The 17,426-nt window shown below is 43.2% G+C and overlaps 1 protein-coding gene across 1 annotated transcript; it reads right to left on the bottom strand.

Annotated features, from left to right (window-relative positions):
- Window positions 1-888: 888 nt before the first annotated feature.
- Window positions 889-17,395, bottom strand: cpe (carboxypeptidase E). Its single transcript, XM_037113300.1, has 9 exons — window positions 16,979-17,395; window positions 6,994-7,190; window positions 6,604-6,771; window positions 5,254-5,371; window positions 4,714-4,896; window positions 4,349-4,488; window positions 3,784-3,883; window positions 3,434-3,552; window positions 889-2,192 (listed from the first exon to the last, which is right to left on the bottom strand). The coding sequence occupies exons 1-9, from the start codon at window positions 17,217-17,219 to the stop codon at window positions 2,094-2,096; spliced, it is 1,365 nt and encodes a 454-aa protein (XP_036969195.1). The 5' UTR covers window positions 17,220-17,395; the 3' UTR covers window positions 889-2,093.
- Window positions 17,396-17,426: the final 31 nt, after the last annotated feature.

Raw genomic sequence — 17,426 nt, 5'->3', positions numbered from 1 at the left:
ATGAATTCCTCTCTTCTGGACTGAAGACTATATTGTATACAGTCCGGACTTATGAACTAAATCCAATTTTACTTAACTTTTTGTCTTGCCGATATGATGGATTTGCTGTAAGTTAATTTGTGTGAGTAATTCCATGAGGGATGGGTCATATAAATGGCCAGACATGAAAATAAAATATGTATTCATTCATTCATTCATTCATTCTTTCATTCATATACAGCCTATTGATATAATTCCTGGATAATTCCAGGACTGTTCAATCAATCAATCAATCAATCAATCAACCAATAAGTCTTTATTTGTATAGTGCCAATTTTAAAAAAAGCCTTTTAACAGGCAGAAACCTTGAGCAGAACAAGACTCTATAAAGACAGTAAAACATAGGCTGGCATAATTCTTAATCACAATATGTACTATAGTTCCATATCAATACAGGCAAACACGAGATATCATTACATTAGTTTATTATATATTATTATATTTGGTGAATGCAGCTGTTGTTCACACCACTACGACCACAATAAAGGCTTATTTTATCTTACTTGGAGACTGTTCGTTAATGGAATATATTTTGAATGTAAAAAGCACCCAAAAACATTTTAAGTTTTATAAAACACACCTGTACAGACAACTATTAGGATATAGTCAAGCATCATTTTTCTGGTTGCCTTTTTATACTTTGTGTTTTATATTGTAGCTTGAAATATGAAGCACCAACTCTTGATTTAAAAGGCACCATAGAATTGATTAAGAACTTAAAATTATTAGAATTTACTTAATTACTAAATGTGAGATATGTTTAATTCCTTCCATGAAATTTGGAGTCATCAGAAAATACAAAACACCGATTACCACTCAGAGGACACACAGTTTCTTTCTGGGTTGGCGAAAACAAAGTTGACAAGACAGCAGTTTGACAACATAAAGAGGGGAGTTTTATTGATTAGTTAATTATCTTATTTCTTTTTTTTTTTTTTTTTTACATTTGTAACTGTTTCTATAGTTGCTATACATTCAATAAATTCTTTCTGCGGTCTCAACTGCATCCATTCACTTCACTCAGAAGATAAGTAATAATTTATCCTTGAAAAAACAAACGTCTACATGAACCACAGTCCCTCACGTACCGTACGTATCCCCTGTGTTAGTGCAGATACAAAGGAACGGCTTTGGGTTGACTGAGGGGGACAGATTTATGGGTGTGGTGGCCTGGTTATCTTTGATTTATTTATTTATTTATTTTTAGTTACAAAAACCACATATTTCTTGCTATACCTAGTTCATAAATACAGTATATATTATAACCATTCATCTTGTGCTAAAATCAAAGCTGTGCTGCAGTCAGTTAAAAAAAGAAATCTCCACATCAATAACATATACAGAGAAATGAGCTCGCCTGTATAGATTGTTTACAATAGAATGTTTACAGTGATTTTACAGTGTTTTCAATGTCCCTGATTATCTCGAAACCATAGCGTTGTATTTTGTATATTACAGGAAAGAAAACGGAGAGAAGCAGAGTGTGTGTGTGTGTGTGTGTGAGTGTGTGTGAGTGTGTGTGCAGTACTTGTCTTCATTTGTGTGCACTCTCGTTGTGTGTGCGTTTGTATAATAATACTAAAGCCTGGAGAAACAGAGACATTTAAAACAGAATAAAGACGCGTTATTATGGACGGAGCCATGTGGTAAACGATGTAAACAGCTCTTTTACATACATAATTACTCAGTCACTCATCGGTTATATAGGTGGGTGCCATGGTTACCAATCACGTGTACGATAAAGAACAACACCACAGAAAATAAACCAACATCGATTCCGCTGCCGCCAAAACTACCTGCAGGCTCCTCCTGTGTGGGTCAGTGTGCGGTGTGTGTTTGTGTGTCTGCAGGGTATTTGAACAACCTACAGGAGTATGAGGCAAACCATTACATTAATAAACAATATAATCAATTAAAATAAAGATTAAAAGAGAACAGAACAAATGAGAGACAATATATTCTTTTTTTTTTTTTTAAAGAGTGGACGGGCACACGGACTGTTGGATATATTACATCGATGTGCGGACGGTCCGATCAGCAGCCAGACAAACGCTTTAGAAGTTCAGTGTCTCTGACATCATCTTCCACCAGTCCATCAGCTCCTCCCGCTCCTCCTCCTTCCTCTCCATCAGGGACTCCAGCTCGAAGTCCACCTGAGACAGAGGGAGATGGGCGACATGGAGACAGACGAGAGGTAAGAAGTTAAAGATTGCAGCCGAGTCAGAGGACTTGTTGATGAAGTTTCTCAGTCATGGTAATTATAAGTGCTGTATCGTAGGCAACCGGACATCTTTCAGCGTCTTGAAGATGTTTCAGCTCTCATTCAAGAGGCTTCTTCAGTTCTAACTAACTGGAGGGGAGTTGCAGGCTTTTAAACTCCATGTGGGAGTGTCCTTACAGAGTCTTTAGTGCCATCTCGGGGTTTAAGGATTTCTTTCCAATTTCTAAATGCCTTACCAATGACTGGAAAAGACTCCTTGAGCATGTAAGAACTTAAAAACTTAAAAAGGTAAGTCTCTTATTTTCTTAATACTTCCAAATCCCCTGAAAAGATCAAAACCAATAATTTGTCGGTCTGTCTCACTGTACTTCTCAACCCCATCCTTTCTAAGACATAAGTATTTAAAACAGGTCACAAATATAAAGTTGTATTATTTTTTTTAACACAAGTCGCTAGGATAAAATGTTGACGTTTCTGCAAGCCACTGATACGTTCACATGTGTGCGTGTCATAGGCTGTTTAACACATTGACATTTCTACTATCAGTGTCATTTTATATTCACATGATCATGTTTATGATCTGACAGTCATGTCGGGAGCTGGAGGTGATGGTGATGGAGTTACAGGCCAGAAGGCTGACAAGTCAGTGACCTCGACATTTGTAAGTGTGAAACCACTAGATGTTTTTAAAGAGACCTTGTGAGAATTTCTAGCCGCGTTTGTAGGGACGGAAACCAAATATTTTTGAAGAGAAGTCAGGACGTATCCTGCTGTCTTTGTAGAGACCAACACAGGTATTAAAAGCCAAAACTTGATTTTTCTCTGATTCTAAGTGGTTTTTGGGCAACATTCAAATATGAAGCATCGAGAGGGATCAACTCCCATTTTGCCATTAGATCCAATCTTTTGTATTCGAGAATCATTACAAATATTTGAATAAATCTGCAGTTTGAAGACAACCAAACCAAAAATGCTTTATGTATCGGCTGTTTTTTGACTTCTGACTGACATCAGAGGCATAATGGACGATTTCATCTAAGGCGCTAAATTTAGCATTTAAAAAAAAAAACAAAACTGTCATGTCCTCTGTCAGCTGTCTTCCTGTAAATATGAAAGTGGCACACAGTGACCATGAGGCAGATTTTGGCTGGTCTACTTGTCTGGGAGTCTCACCCTGGTTGCAGGGCTGTAGGGAACAGCCACCTTCTTGATGACAGTCAGGAATCCTGGGGCAGACGCTGCCACTTTGTAGTTTCCTGGAGCCAGAAGACGCCAATAGTCTCCATCTTTGGCTGTAAAATAGAGATTTGCTTCATTAATACATGTGTGTAAGCAACAAAAAATGCATCTAATAGCACAATATAGAGTGTGTAATGTGTCACTGTCACTGAGCAGGTGCAGGTTTAAAATCAGCTCCTGAAAAAGCGACGCAATATCAAGTCTGTCCACCAGATGGCGGTACAACACCTCATCATGACACCTCTCCCATCACAGCTCGTGAATTTTGCACTGGGTGCTGATACCTGTGGTGATGTCATGGTCAATGCCCTCCACAGAGATGGTGGCATTGGAGATGGCGTTGCCCTGCAGGTCACGCACGAAGCCCTTGACTCCACGGTGAACCTTCAAAACAAAAAAATCAAAGACTGGTTGAGGCAAAATTGAGCCTTGGTTCGAGGAGAGAGAGCAATTTTGGGATGGATGGAGCTCTTTGGATGGGAAATACACAAAAATGTCAAAAGGAAATTGTGGATCTCTTACTTAACTGTAACCAATCATGAACCATTAACACAGTCCTCGACCAGAAAATCAATGGCAACACTGACAACAACTGACATCTCGTGATAGCAAAGATGGATGACGACGTGGTGAAAGGTGAATGTTGTTACAGGTAAGGGTAGATGGTTGTGACTCTTGACACAGTGGCGTCATGTCTGGTTTATGTCCCATCATCAAACAACGGTCAACACTGCTTTATCTCTACCATGAAGGGAATCTTTCCCCCACAATAATCACATAGCTTTAGTCACCTAAACTCGACCAAAATCAGAAAACACATCTCGAGTCGTCTGGAACAGTCACACCTACCTGCTCGATGTAGTTGACCAGCGAGTTGCGGTTCTGATCCCAGTAGTTCTTGAGCGTGTCCTCATTGGGGAACTTGTCACAGCTGAGCTCCAGAGTGATCTCAAAGCTGTTGCTGCTGAGGTAGTTGAAATCCTGCATTCCTGTAATGGGTCGCAAAGAGAGGGACAGACATTAACGAGAGAAAGGGGAAGGAAGTAAAGATGCTGTCTGGTTTTGGTGAGTTTCTGAAGACATGTAGCATTTTTTTTCTGGCAGCTATCGGGCTTCTCTGTCTCTGCTCGGCTAGTTTCTGTCTGATGAAGCTCAGGATAGACACACGGCCAAAACAAGCCTCTCCTCCTTTTTTCTCCTCCGCTGTTTCTCACCTCCTGGCACGCTGTACCACGCCCCTCCGTTAGTGATGCCATCCTTAAAGCTGGAGTCGTCGTCGTTCTTGCGGCAGGGGGGTCGGTGAGGGTCGGACATGACCGGGTTGTACATGGAGTAGGCCTTCGCCAGAGACTTGAACATCACATCGTCAGGACTGGCGCTGTACTCGTGGGTGGAGCCTGAGAGGAAGAAGGGAACAAGCAAGTGCAGGATGTTTAGACAAGCAACTCTGATAAAGTGTTACCGTAACTGAACACCTGCATCTGCAACACATTAAACGTGCGCCTGCACAAACACATTTTGTTTACTTTGAGTAATAATGCTCAGGAAGCCAGAGAGGGAAACATTTTCCATCTGATTTAAATTAGAGTTACGACATTCTGAGGGTAAAATGTTTCTTGTTTACGGGTCAAACTTTGTACATCATTAAATCAGTGGGAACATTCTCGTGAAGAGCCAGGGCAGCTTTTATAGAATCCAACACCTGAAGCGGGAAAACAGGGTGCGTTTGAGATCGTGTGCATGCGTTTACGTACCGGTGCGGGTCTCATCATATGGGTAGTTGGCCACCACGTCTCCTCCGTGCAGGTTAGCTGAGAGGACGAAGGGGATGTCCATGATCCAGTGGATCACTGCCTTCGTCTCTGGAGCCAGCTGCAAAGACAAATAACTCCTAAATGACTGATACTTCAAAATACACGCTCACATAAATATTTCCACTTCTAGCCTACATACACCAGATGTCATATAAAGGATTAAAGGATAAGTCTGGTGATATTAATAACATATAGTTACATTTTGTTGTCCACGAAACAAACAAAACCAACAATAAAACGATCTTACTGACAAGTAAAGCCTGATGTTATTCATTCGTCCGAGCCTCTACAGCTATTATCACTGGGCGACATATTACTTTATTAAGATGAACGCTTGATTTCTGGGGCTGATTCTGATACCGGTATTAGGATGTAAAACATTCTGATGACGATATATTGGCTGATACACACAAGAACACTTCTGACAAAGACCTGTAACAGAGGCAGGATATTTTACAGTTTAACAAAAAAAAATTGTAGTCTAAAATAACATCAGTGCACTGAAACCATCACCGTGAATCTAATAATTATAAATTAACCTATGCATCTTTTCTGTATTACATGATTAAAATAAAAGATTTCATAAATATGAGGCAAATGTTGGACCACTCATGCGCTCATCTATATCTGTGATAGGCCAATACTGGCCCACAACATTGGCCACGCTGTGTATTGAATGGGCTCTGTCATCATTCATTTTGCGTTGTGTTTCTAGGGAAGACCTGTCTCTTTAGCTGATAAATTCTCCACTTTGTTCCCCAGCTGGTCGCTAAATATTTCATTTGTTTTCTGAGCCAGTGGTGCACTGTGGGTTTTAATTATCTTTCACTGAAAACAGCTGCCTGCTGTGAATAATACGACAGCAGTGAGAGTGAAAAGACAGTTAAGTTCTGGGCCAAACAGCTGCAGATTCAGGTGGTCGTTCGCAGAAGCTTCATCAGTGGGAACGACTACTTTCACCGTCCAACAGTCATCTGATACATTGTTTAATAAAAAATATGAATTATAGCTGTTTTATTGACAAGAGAACTGCATGTTTATTAATCTGCACCTAAAAATAGTCCCTAACAAACACACTATTTTATCCTGTTGGAGTGTTCGTAAACTGCAGAGGGCAAATTTTTTGGTAGATGTTTACAAAAAATGAGATTATAATTTTATACATGTAGTTTGAAAAGAACTTCCGTAGCTTAATGTGTGATAGACGCTGTATTGTTTTGGTGTTTTCACGGGAAAAGTAACGACCCCTTAATCACTTGTTGTCTCTGAATCGGCGTGTCTCTTTGGTACCTTGGTGTTTTCATCCACAGCCTTCTTCATGTTCTGCAGCAGGTGGTTGTTGGCTCCGCCCTCCCGCTCGTTGATGTAGATGATGCGGTCCAGGTCGGGGAAGTTGCGGTTCAGATCCACCCCCTGAGCGTTACTGCGGCCGACGAACCAGTCCTTGATCTCCCCGGGCTTAGCAGGGGGGGAAGAGGAGATAATGTTTAGACGTTCACAGCAGTCGAGAGAGATTGTCTGGAGCTTAATAATTAGTCATGTTGCCGTGTATGCGTGCTGTGAGGCCAATGTTTAAAATCAGTGTTTGTGGTCTTCTCAGCTTAATCTGGTCTGGTGGCAAATCCTCAGGGGTCATGTTTCTGTGTGTGCGGTGTGTTTTCTGTCGTGCTGTGTAATCACCTGAGAAGCAGCCTTCTCAAAGCCGTCTGGGTTCATGGAGGGCATGAGGTGGATGCGCGTGTTGTGGATGAGGTCGATGATGGTCTCGTTGCCCTGCTGGTACTGGTTGCACAGGTACTGAGCCAGGTAGATGAGCAGCTCTCTGCCCACCGCCTCGTTGCCGTGCATGTTGCCGATGTACTTAAACTCGGGCTCACCTGCAGGAGGGAACAAAGAGACACTTGCTGTGTTACTGCGTCACACACACACACACACAGAGCTAATAGATAAGATAAGACGACATTATGCATTCAACCTTGTTAATGGCTCAGAGGGGCCACACACACACACCACACAGCCTTTTAACACTGGATCTACACACTCCAGCAGTGACGAACACACTGACTCATCAGCCAAAAGGTTAAACTGAACTGAACGTCTCAGTCCAGGAAGTCCATTTGGGGAATAATGGCTGAGATTATCGAGCGGCGCTGTCACAGATTATTCCGTTAAGTCTTAGGTGGAGGGCAGCCGGCCGGAGTGACAGGTCCAGGATCAGATTCGACTGCATCACAGGAAGTCTGACCCCAGGACACCATGCCACAAAATGAGCTGTCCTCTGGGATATTTTGCAACACAAACACGCATGCTGTTTGCACCGTTGCTTGCAATCAGTGAGTCATCCCTCTGTTAGCGCTTTCACAAGAAAAGGAAATATGAATCTCATGCTTTCAGTTGCTACATTTGATATATTTCACAACTGTTGTCAGTGATCAGACATTTTGTCCACATTTGAAAAGCTGCTTCACATGTGTGATAAACATTATGTCCAAATAATATAGATTTTTGGTGAGTTATTCTCACGGAAAATTGTGTTTCACGTTTGATATCATTCTCAAGATGGCTGCTCCTTTACTCAGACTGCAACCAAGGATTGATGTCATTACTATTTTTTTTTTTTTTACTTCTTTGTATTTCCTTTTGTCACTTGTAATAATACAGTGCTGTCATATGTTCTTTTTACTGTCCATATTTAGTTTCCGCTACTCTAAGGGGGAAAGAAAAAAGCCTGAAAATAACTGAATAGTGACAGTCATCCATGGACACAAACACAACAAAGGGGTATATTATAAAAGAGAAGATAAAATAAATATATCAATAAAAATAGCCGTGTAGCGTTCTAATACAATGAGAAGAAATGAACCAATTAATCTAATGTCTGTAAGACGTATGAAATACCTGGAGGCCACTTAGTCAGGCACTTTGTTTACATCTTAAATGTCCAACCAACAGTGATAAAATGTGGATAAACCACGATTAGACGAATCACTGTGACGGCACGTCTGGGCAGAAAACTGGAACCTCTCGTATGACGATTCTTTCTCTGTGTTTGACTCTACATATGTTTCCTTTGTCAGTGTGTGTGGGCATGAAAACCTGACAAGACTGCTTCACCTCCGCTTGCTTTGCTTTGCTAAACCTGTGTTTTAATGACGATCTGTTTATTATGTGTCAATAAGCTCTCCCTTCTCTGCGAGTGTTTAAAAGGAGCTATATTAGGCTTAAAGATGATTCAAGACAACTTTCTGTGGCTGTTCAAAGCACTGAGAAAAAAGCGATTTGGTTCGGAGTTAAAAAAAAAAAAACATAGCTCAAGACCAGCAGATGGTGAGGTGTGTGTGTGTGTGCGTGTGTGTGTGTGTTAGTGTTCGAAGCCAAAACACAGCAGGGGTCCTGTTTGTACAGGGGGGGCTTTTGTGTGTGTGTGCGCGCGTTTTTGTTTTTTTGTTTCTTTTAATTGTTTTTTTACCTCTGTTTATTTTCAGGGATTGTTTTTCTACTTGTACTCCTTACGTTACTAAAATTAATCTGTCGAGCTGGTAAACTATATGAAAATAATGCTTTCAAGATGTGATCCCTTGCAATTTCTTTGAGTGTTTGATGCGTCTGTAAATTATTTCCAGCGGCTTCATAAGTGAGTAGCGCGCGCGCACACACACACACCGTCAAACACACACACACACACACACCGCCAAACACACACACACGCACCGCCAAACACACACACACGCACCGCCACACATCTGGTACTCAGGTTATTTTTAAATGCTGGTTTCTCTCTTGAGTTGCTACTAATGATTTCAAGACTACAATTAACTCTTTCTGTCCTGACGCTGGTGAATGTTTTTTACAGGCCTCAGAGGCCTGACGGAGCTGTCGAACACACACACACACACACACACACACACACACACTTTGAAGTTGAACTCTGTCTAAATGAGTTACTATGATTCAAGCACACACAGATGCTCAGTATCTGGAGACCTTTCCACTGTCCAGCACATGCAGGTTATTATGAATCAGGATGTGTCGGGGTGAAGCGCTGATGTTGACCTGACAGGAGGAGAGCTTCTGATGATTTACTGCATAAATCCTTCTGGATTAATATTTATCATCATTTTCGTGAACTCACACTTGTGTAACATCTTTGTTTACTCTTTAAGCAGACACACAGACACAGAGAGGATGCTTCTTTACACGGAGGCGAGCATGACACATCACCGCGTAGGTGGAACAAATCAAACTGCCCTTTTTTCCTCCAGCCAACTGTGTCTTTTTCCCCCTTTTATCTCAATTTATGACTCCTCTCTATGCAACTGTCTGTGCTTCTCTTTCTCTTGCACACACCCATAACCACACGCTTGCAGAGAAAGAAAAAAAGCGTGCATGTGAGATAGTATTTCAGCTGTGATGACATCACTTTATGGGTACCTACGGTTTCTGGACAGTTCACTTTTAGATGTATAAATCCACACTTGATACTAGTTTTTTTCCCATTTGTATTTTCAAACAGAAACAGATGAATTCACTATAACTTAAGCTAGAAAAAAAAAAATAAGAAAATTGGACCAGATTGGGTCAACAGTGAAAGGAAAGGGAGGGGTTGTCACGGTTCTGGTCTTTTGATTGGATACTTCCTGTTGTAGTTATGTCCTCTGTCTTGTTGTCACTTCCTGCTCGTATGTGTTTCCAATGTTCTGTTTCCCTCCTGCGCTCCCTGTCCTCGTCCCCAGACTGTTTGGATTTTAGTCTTTGGTGGTTTGTTGTGACTCTGTGTTCATCCATGTGTTCTCCTGTCATCTTGTGTTCCCTGTGTTCCTGATCTGTCCTCAATTTTCGTAACCCTGCCTATTCAAATTATAGGAGCGGACCTTTGGTGGCAGCAACTGACAACATCTATTTAACCCATGTATTGTTTGGTCCAGAAAATGCCAAAACCCAAATAGTTCACGGATAGAACTAGAACATTACTTAATTTTGTTAACTACTGTCACTATGGGCCGGCAGCTCAAGTCGGACACTAACCCAGAGCAATATTTGACAATCTAGGGATGAGACTCGACTCTCAGATCTGTCTCCAGGGGGTCACATGTTGTTGCTTTGAATGCTAATCAATCAAATCAGGCTGCTTTTTGTTCACATGTGTGTCTTTGAAGAAGTTGAAGGTTGAGAGTTGTGTGTCATCTTGATATAATTCAGTGTGTGAACAACTTATCCCTTTCCTCATTTTTACTTGTGAAAGGAAAACACAAATGGAACATAACTGAGGGATGTTTAACGACCCTGAGCTGCGCTGAACTGTGTGTCAAAGTGTGATGCGGCGCAGCTGCAGGTGGATTCTGCTGCCCGCGGGTCGATAAAATACATCCGAGGCGAACAAAGCCCACCGCATCATCCTGTACTCTGTCAAAGGCGACTGGCAGGTGATCGATGCGGTCTCCTAGGCGACGGCGTAATAATGACTGCCGCCGCCACGTCATTAGGGAAGCACCGCTTTTGAGTGCTCCCAGTCATCGTGGCAACGCTGACACAGGCAGGTGCTCAGGGAGACAAATCTACTCGGGGGTTGAGTAAACACTCTGCCTGTCTCATGCTGGCACACAGACACACACACACACATACACACACACATATATACAAGCAGTATGTCAGCTCTGAATGACTGCCAGCTCTGTCATCTGATATCACACAGACACACATAAAGGAACAGATTGAGCACCGAAGCGGAGAAATGTGCTGAGAGGCAGGATCATATCGCCGTTGCGACTAATGATTACATCATTTCTTTTTCTTGGTCTGTAACTTGTCAGAAAATGGTGACAAAAGCTGATCATCGTCTCCCCATAAAACAAGATGATGTTCGTAACCCAGAGATATCCAGTTGAATGTCACAGAGGAGTCAAAATGCCAGCAAATACTTCTGTGATGATTATTTGTTCTATCTTAATCTGCTGATTATTTTCTTGATTGTCTGGTGCATAAAATAGTTCAACATAAAGTCTGATAATTCCCGGAGGTGATGCCGTCTTTAAATGTCTTGTTTTGTCCAACAAACAGTCCAAAACCAAAAGAATTCAGCTGACTTCCCCAACCCTAACCCAATCAAATTTTTTGGTAATTTTGGGGCAATCATTTCAGCTTTAATATTAAAAAGATGTCTTCCATATTCTACATTATAGCGTATCTACTGGTTGATGATTAATTTAACCAAAATAAACAATGATTAAAGTACTTGACATCACAATTGGCCAGTAGAAGCTTTATGGGAGCTTCTTTGAATCCTAGTAAACAAACAGATACATGTTAAACTCCTGCTTGGATGGCCAACACACAGCCTGACATGGAGTGACGCCACGCAGCACGATGAGATGCAGAAGATGAAGCACGCAGATAACCAATGCATGAACTGCACGGCAGGAAACTGTGATGAAATTCGAGCAAGAGAAAAAAAAGGAACCAAGGAAGAGAATGAAAAATGAAAATGTGCCGAGAAGAAAGACAGATATCAGAAAACGGATTTTGCAAACATGAAGAAGAAAAAGAAGATGAAGAAGCAGATGAAGGCAGAGAGGAGGTGGAGGAGGAGGAGGAGGGTGGATGCCGCTGTCTGATGTATAATAAATGACCTCTGGCTGATGCCTTGGCCTTTTCCTCTCATCCTCCTTCCTCTCCTGCCTCTCCCTTATTCCCTCTACGTGTTTAGGACCACCTCTCGTCCTCTCCCTTGACACCCCTCGCACTCCTGTTACATTTGCCGTTTTCTCAATCATCATTCCTTTTCTTCTTTAATCTCCGCAGCTCATCGACTCCACTTTCCTCTCGGCTGTTTTTGTAATCTCGGCCCGAGGAGCTCCTCGCTGCTAGAAATGTCCAAAACAATGCACAGAGTTTACACCCAGTACTCCTCTGTCCTCCGCCATTGTGACGCGCGCTATTAATTTCATGTCCACCTGCGTCTCATTTTATATTCATTATGTCATATGTCATTCGATACGACCACATCCAGCACTGTGCCTGGCTGCTATACCGTTTTACGGGACATCTGTGTGCGTGCTCACGGGGGATTACATACTTCCTCCGTCATCTGATAAAACAGTCCAGAGCTCTCCGCCACATGAGATGGTGTGCAAGTGTATTGGGTGAAGCAGGGCCTCATACTGTCATGATTTTTTTTTTTTCACCTTCACACAAAGGCAAACCCATTACTAGATAGAGTTTCTCCTCATACTAGAGAAGCCTTGTAAATATGTTCCAGACATGAGAGTCGGAAGAGTTTGGCCAGAGCCCACTTCACAGAGGAGAAACCCTTCTTTGTAGCTCCTTGTCGCTCAAATAGGACCCAGCTGCTAGAAGCAAACAAGTTCCTATTCAGAGCCTTGACTTAAGTAAAAATGGTAATGCTGCACAAGTGTGACACATTTGTAGGCCTACGTGAAGCGATGTTCAACTCAGGAAAGGCTCTTATTTATTTCATGGCAGAAATTTAAATAACAAGACTCATAAAGCTAAACATAAAGCTAGCAGCTGGTTAGCTTAGCTTAAGGAAAACACGGGACAACGTGGGGGAAAACAGTTAGCGGGGCAACAACAAATGAAGATCATGATTTAACACATTTCATTTCATGTTTTGTTTGTTCGGCACAAAAACGACAGTGAAAAAAAAAAAAAGACAATTTGTTGTTTTATGAGGGGTTATATTCAGAACAAATCTGGCTCTGAGCAGTTGCCTAGCAACAAGCTGTCCTGTCCAAGAAATAGTCACTTCTATGAGCCAGCAAACTGTGTTTTTACTCCGCACTGTTGTTAATAGTGAGAAGTAGAAGTGCCGGTGGACGTATTTCGTGAACAACAGACGGACAGAGCCAGGCGTTAGCCATTTACACATCCAGCAAACACGCGACATTAGCATTAATTTGGAGTCATGTCAAGTTAAGTCCAGTATTCAACCTTTTAGCTTACTTTTTATTGGCTATTTAGCTAACTGTGTAGCAGCCAGATGTTCCACTTTCTTCAGGAGCTAGTTGCAAACTGTTGGGCACCGGGCAGGTAGCGCTGCTAGCTAGAACTTTTTCGCTGAAAACAGCTGTCTGATGCAAGCGACGCTGAACATAAATAGCCTATATGCAGCTACCACTAACTTCTACTAACTCTAGCTGCTGTTAGCTAGTTAGCTCAGTTAGCTGTGCAGCTTGGACCACTGGGGGAGTGCTGGTGTTGCTAACACCCGTAGCACAGGATCTTTAGACCATCAAGAGGAGGTTTTCAGGCCCGGGACAGGGAGATTCAGTAGGGGAATGCTTGTGAAGTGGTGCTCTTAGGGCAAAATAACTGGAGTCTAGTGAGTCTATTGCAATTTGAGGTAGAAAATGTGATCACGTGGCAGGGCGGGCTGAGGCTAGCTGACTAAAGTAGATATCTCTGCAACACAACGCGTAGATTTCTTCACATTCTTTTCATAGCTTCTGCTCATTTTTAACGTTTTAAACTAAAATTCTTACATATTGCACCTTTAAAGATGCTATAAATCCCCACAGAGCTGAATGGAACAACAGACTTTGAGTTGATCTCTACTAGTGACCCCTATCAGTATTCATGTGACCCACTGCTGATATAAAAACAAGCATTATGGCAAGTCCCTCTCAGTACACTGCACTTTCCACCACTGCTCTACACTGTGTCCCTGCACTGTATATTAATATGTAACCAGCGTGTTGACACTCTTGGCTATAGGCAGTTCCTGTGCCGCAGAGTCTGACAGATGGCTGCTTACTGACAGATGCATGCGCTCAGGACCGTCGTCCTCCGGAGCCCGCCAGCCAGCCAACCAGGATCTGACAGACAGCTCAGTGCACTAAGCCGATCTGTTGCCCCGGCAACTGCTATTTCAGCTCCACCTTAGATTTTCAACACACTGCGGGGTCAGATAAAATATTGGTAGGGCGACATAGAGGGGAAGCTCAAAAAAACACTGCCTGTCTTTGCAGATTTCATCCTTCCTGACTCACACACACACGTCTATCTTATCTAGCCACTGATTCTGAAAACATCATCCCTCTCGTCTGCCTCCACTCATCTTTGCTCCATCGGCCCCCGGAGCTCTTCTCCCTGGTTCCCTCTCTGTTTCATCCCCCTCCTTCTTGCCATGAATGTTTTGCTCGGCAGTGGTGGAGGGGAGAGGCGAGGATGGTGGATGGCGGATGGGGGGGGGGTGCTGCCCCCGTTGGTGAAACAGCAGCTTGGAAACTCATCTGGTAGTAATAAGTGCTCCGCGTCGCTACCGTGACTCATGCCTGCGTATGCCCACCGGACTATTACAGGCTTATTTAGTACGTCCATACGGTCATTAGACTCAGTGACCATGTGAGCTGCAAAACACACAAAACTCCCGTGGTGCGCCGTCGAGACCACACAGAGAAGAAAATACACCTTTATGACATAAACGTACATGAGACGTATAGTTGAAGCACCGCAAACGAGACTGTAAACTATATATACAGTAATTACAGGGAGGCTCTTGTTTTCCTCTTGAGGACTCTGCTTCAGGATTACTCGGGGGTGAAATTAATCACTTCCTGCAGTGTCACCGTTACGTCTCCTGATCAGACAGGAACCACGGAAACTTTCCAGGCGTTCATTAAGGTTACATGTGCCAACAGCAGGTTAATCCATTTACGTTGCATGATTGCTCTGTAGGTGAAAACACATTGTTTCTTTGTATCACGAATACAAAGTGTACTGGTTTTTTTTCAGTCTTCCAGGCTGGTGAACTCAACTTTAGGAGATTAATCGTGTATCGCAGTAAAAAAAAAAAAACAACACTCACAGTGAATTTCATGATCGGAATAATCATGTATATCCTCTCATGAATGTCTTAAAAGCTCCGTCTACTTCGCTGACACACAGTCCTATATTGGTTTCCCGACTTAATTTGAATTGTCTGCACCTGTCTCCTTGTCTGAAGGCTCAGATTCTGTGTTTGTCTTTCCCCCAAAAAGAAGATTTGTGTCCTATTTGTGATGCAATACCAATATTTGTTTCTGTGCAAAATGTCAGATATACCTGACTCCAGAAGGCTTTGGTGAAATTTAACTTTTGAATGTTTTAAGAATAGTTTTGATGAAAACCTTGTTTAACATTTGTTTTAGACAGGATAATCTTTTCGTGAAAGTTTCATATCGTCTCAAGCCTTAAAACAGTGTTGTGTTATATTTTAAAACTTTCATGCGTCAGACTTTGTCAGGGATCGAAGGATCAAGTCCTCATTTCCATCATTATCCTGCGATGAAGACAGAGACAAGAATTTAATTTCTGACTTTGACAAAAAGACAATGCTAGAGTTTCCGTTTTAATTCTAGCTTGAAACTAGAATGGCACTACATAGACTGCCTACCTCTGCCGGGGCCTAATATGAAACTTAATAGCCGTGTAACCACAAATTAAGCTCTCCCACAGATCTGCATCAAACTGCACTAACTTACAGAGAGGATTTTCATCCCTGAGAAATTATCAGAAATGTTGAAAAACGCCCCGTGTCGCAACATTAAAGAAAGTCAGAATAAATTAAGGGATCTGCACCAAAACTTATTGGGGTCTAATCTGGGCCGAGACCCATCCTCCATCCAAGTTTTGTAGAAATCCATTCAGTAGTTTTTGTGTCAACCTGCGCACAAACCAACAAACGACTGCTGGGGAAAACATAACCTCCTCGGCGGCAGTTACAGGACACAATAGGGAAGGAATAAAGAAACATTCAAGAGAAATCTACTCCTGCTCTTCTTCACCTCCATCACACAAACATCTTAAGATATTTAGCAGTGTTGCTTTTGGAGATATGTGACAACTGAAGGTGGACAGGACAGACAGGACTTCAGTAAAAGAAGAAGGTGCACTGCATCTAAAACAGCAGCGGTCACTCCCCAGATTTGCAGATCCTAAAACCAAGACCTCCAACATCACTTCTTCTTCCCTGTGGTCCGGTCCGGTCCTGACAGTGTGGAGGAAAGGGATGGGGATGCTGGGAAGCCCTGACACGGCCCGGGTCTACTATAGAAGCATCACAACTGCTCTGGTTCATTTAATATTCAGTCAAGGCCTCCCTCCTTTCAGTGAACTCCTTTTTCTCTGGTGTGTTGCAGCCACACTGCTGACACATCTGCTTTTGATTTGGACGGATGTAAAACTGAAAAAAAAACAAAAAAAAAAAACAGCGTGCGCCGTGCCCGCGATCCACAGCCTATTTTTTTTTTCTGGACGTGCTGGTCAGAATCACGACTCGAGATAAGCGCGCAGAGATCCTTATCAACCAGCAAAATGGCGGCTTTGCCTGGCTGATCCCCACACAATCTATCATCTAACACTCCTCTGAGGTGTTGCAGTCAGCCCCCCCCCCCCCTGCGCTCACCGACACACCTGCGCTCCACCTCTCCCGCCTGTCACCATCACACAGCCGCACGGGTCTCAGTTTGGCCCCCCCAAACAACAGCGACCGGTCCAGAATGCGCAATAGTGCGTGATGTGTTTGTGTTATCGTCACCAGCGTGCGGTGAGGAGTTCCTACCGTGAAAGGGGGGGGGGGAGCGGCGACAAAGGGATGCGGGAGGGGAGGATTGCGGGGCTGCGCATTCACCGCATTATGAAGCAACACTTATGCGTAAAAAAAACTGACCAGGCTCGTGCGTCCCGGGGTTGTCGGACATCTCCAGCACCAGCAGCTCGCGGCCCTCGAAGCTCTCTCCGATGGTGTAGATGCGGGCGATGGTCGGGCACTGCAGCCACACCGACACCAGCGCCTTCCGCAGCTCCTCATAGCGGTGGTACTCGAAGGAGATCTCGCCCTCGGAACCGGCTGCGCTGACCAGGGCGACCACCGCGGCCCCGAATAAAAGCACCGACAGCGACTGTTTCATTTTGACGCGTCCTCGTTTCCCTAAGCCCTGTCTGTCTGTCTGTCTGTCTGTCTGTGTGCCCGCAAGCCTTATCTCTGTGCTGCAGCCTCGCTTCAGGCTATAAATATCTGTCCCTGCGCTGCTCTCGCTCGCTCTCCCTCTATCCGAGTATGATGCGCTGCCGTACCTGAGCGCAGACTGCCTCCACCGTCAAGCTCCGCAGAGGAG

Source organism: Acanthopagrus latus, chromosome 1 (assembly GCF_904848185.1).
Source record: "Acanthopagrus latus isolate v.2019 chromosome 1, fAcaLat1.1, whole genome shotgun sequence".
Lineage (NCBI taxonomy): Eukaryota > Metazoa > Chordata > Actinopteri > Spariformes > Sparidae > Acanthopagrus > Acanthopagrus latus.
This window is presented reverse-complemented; position numbering and strand designations above follow the sequence as displayed.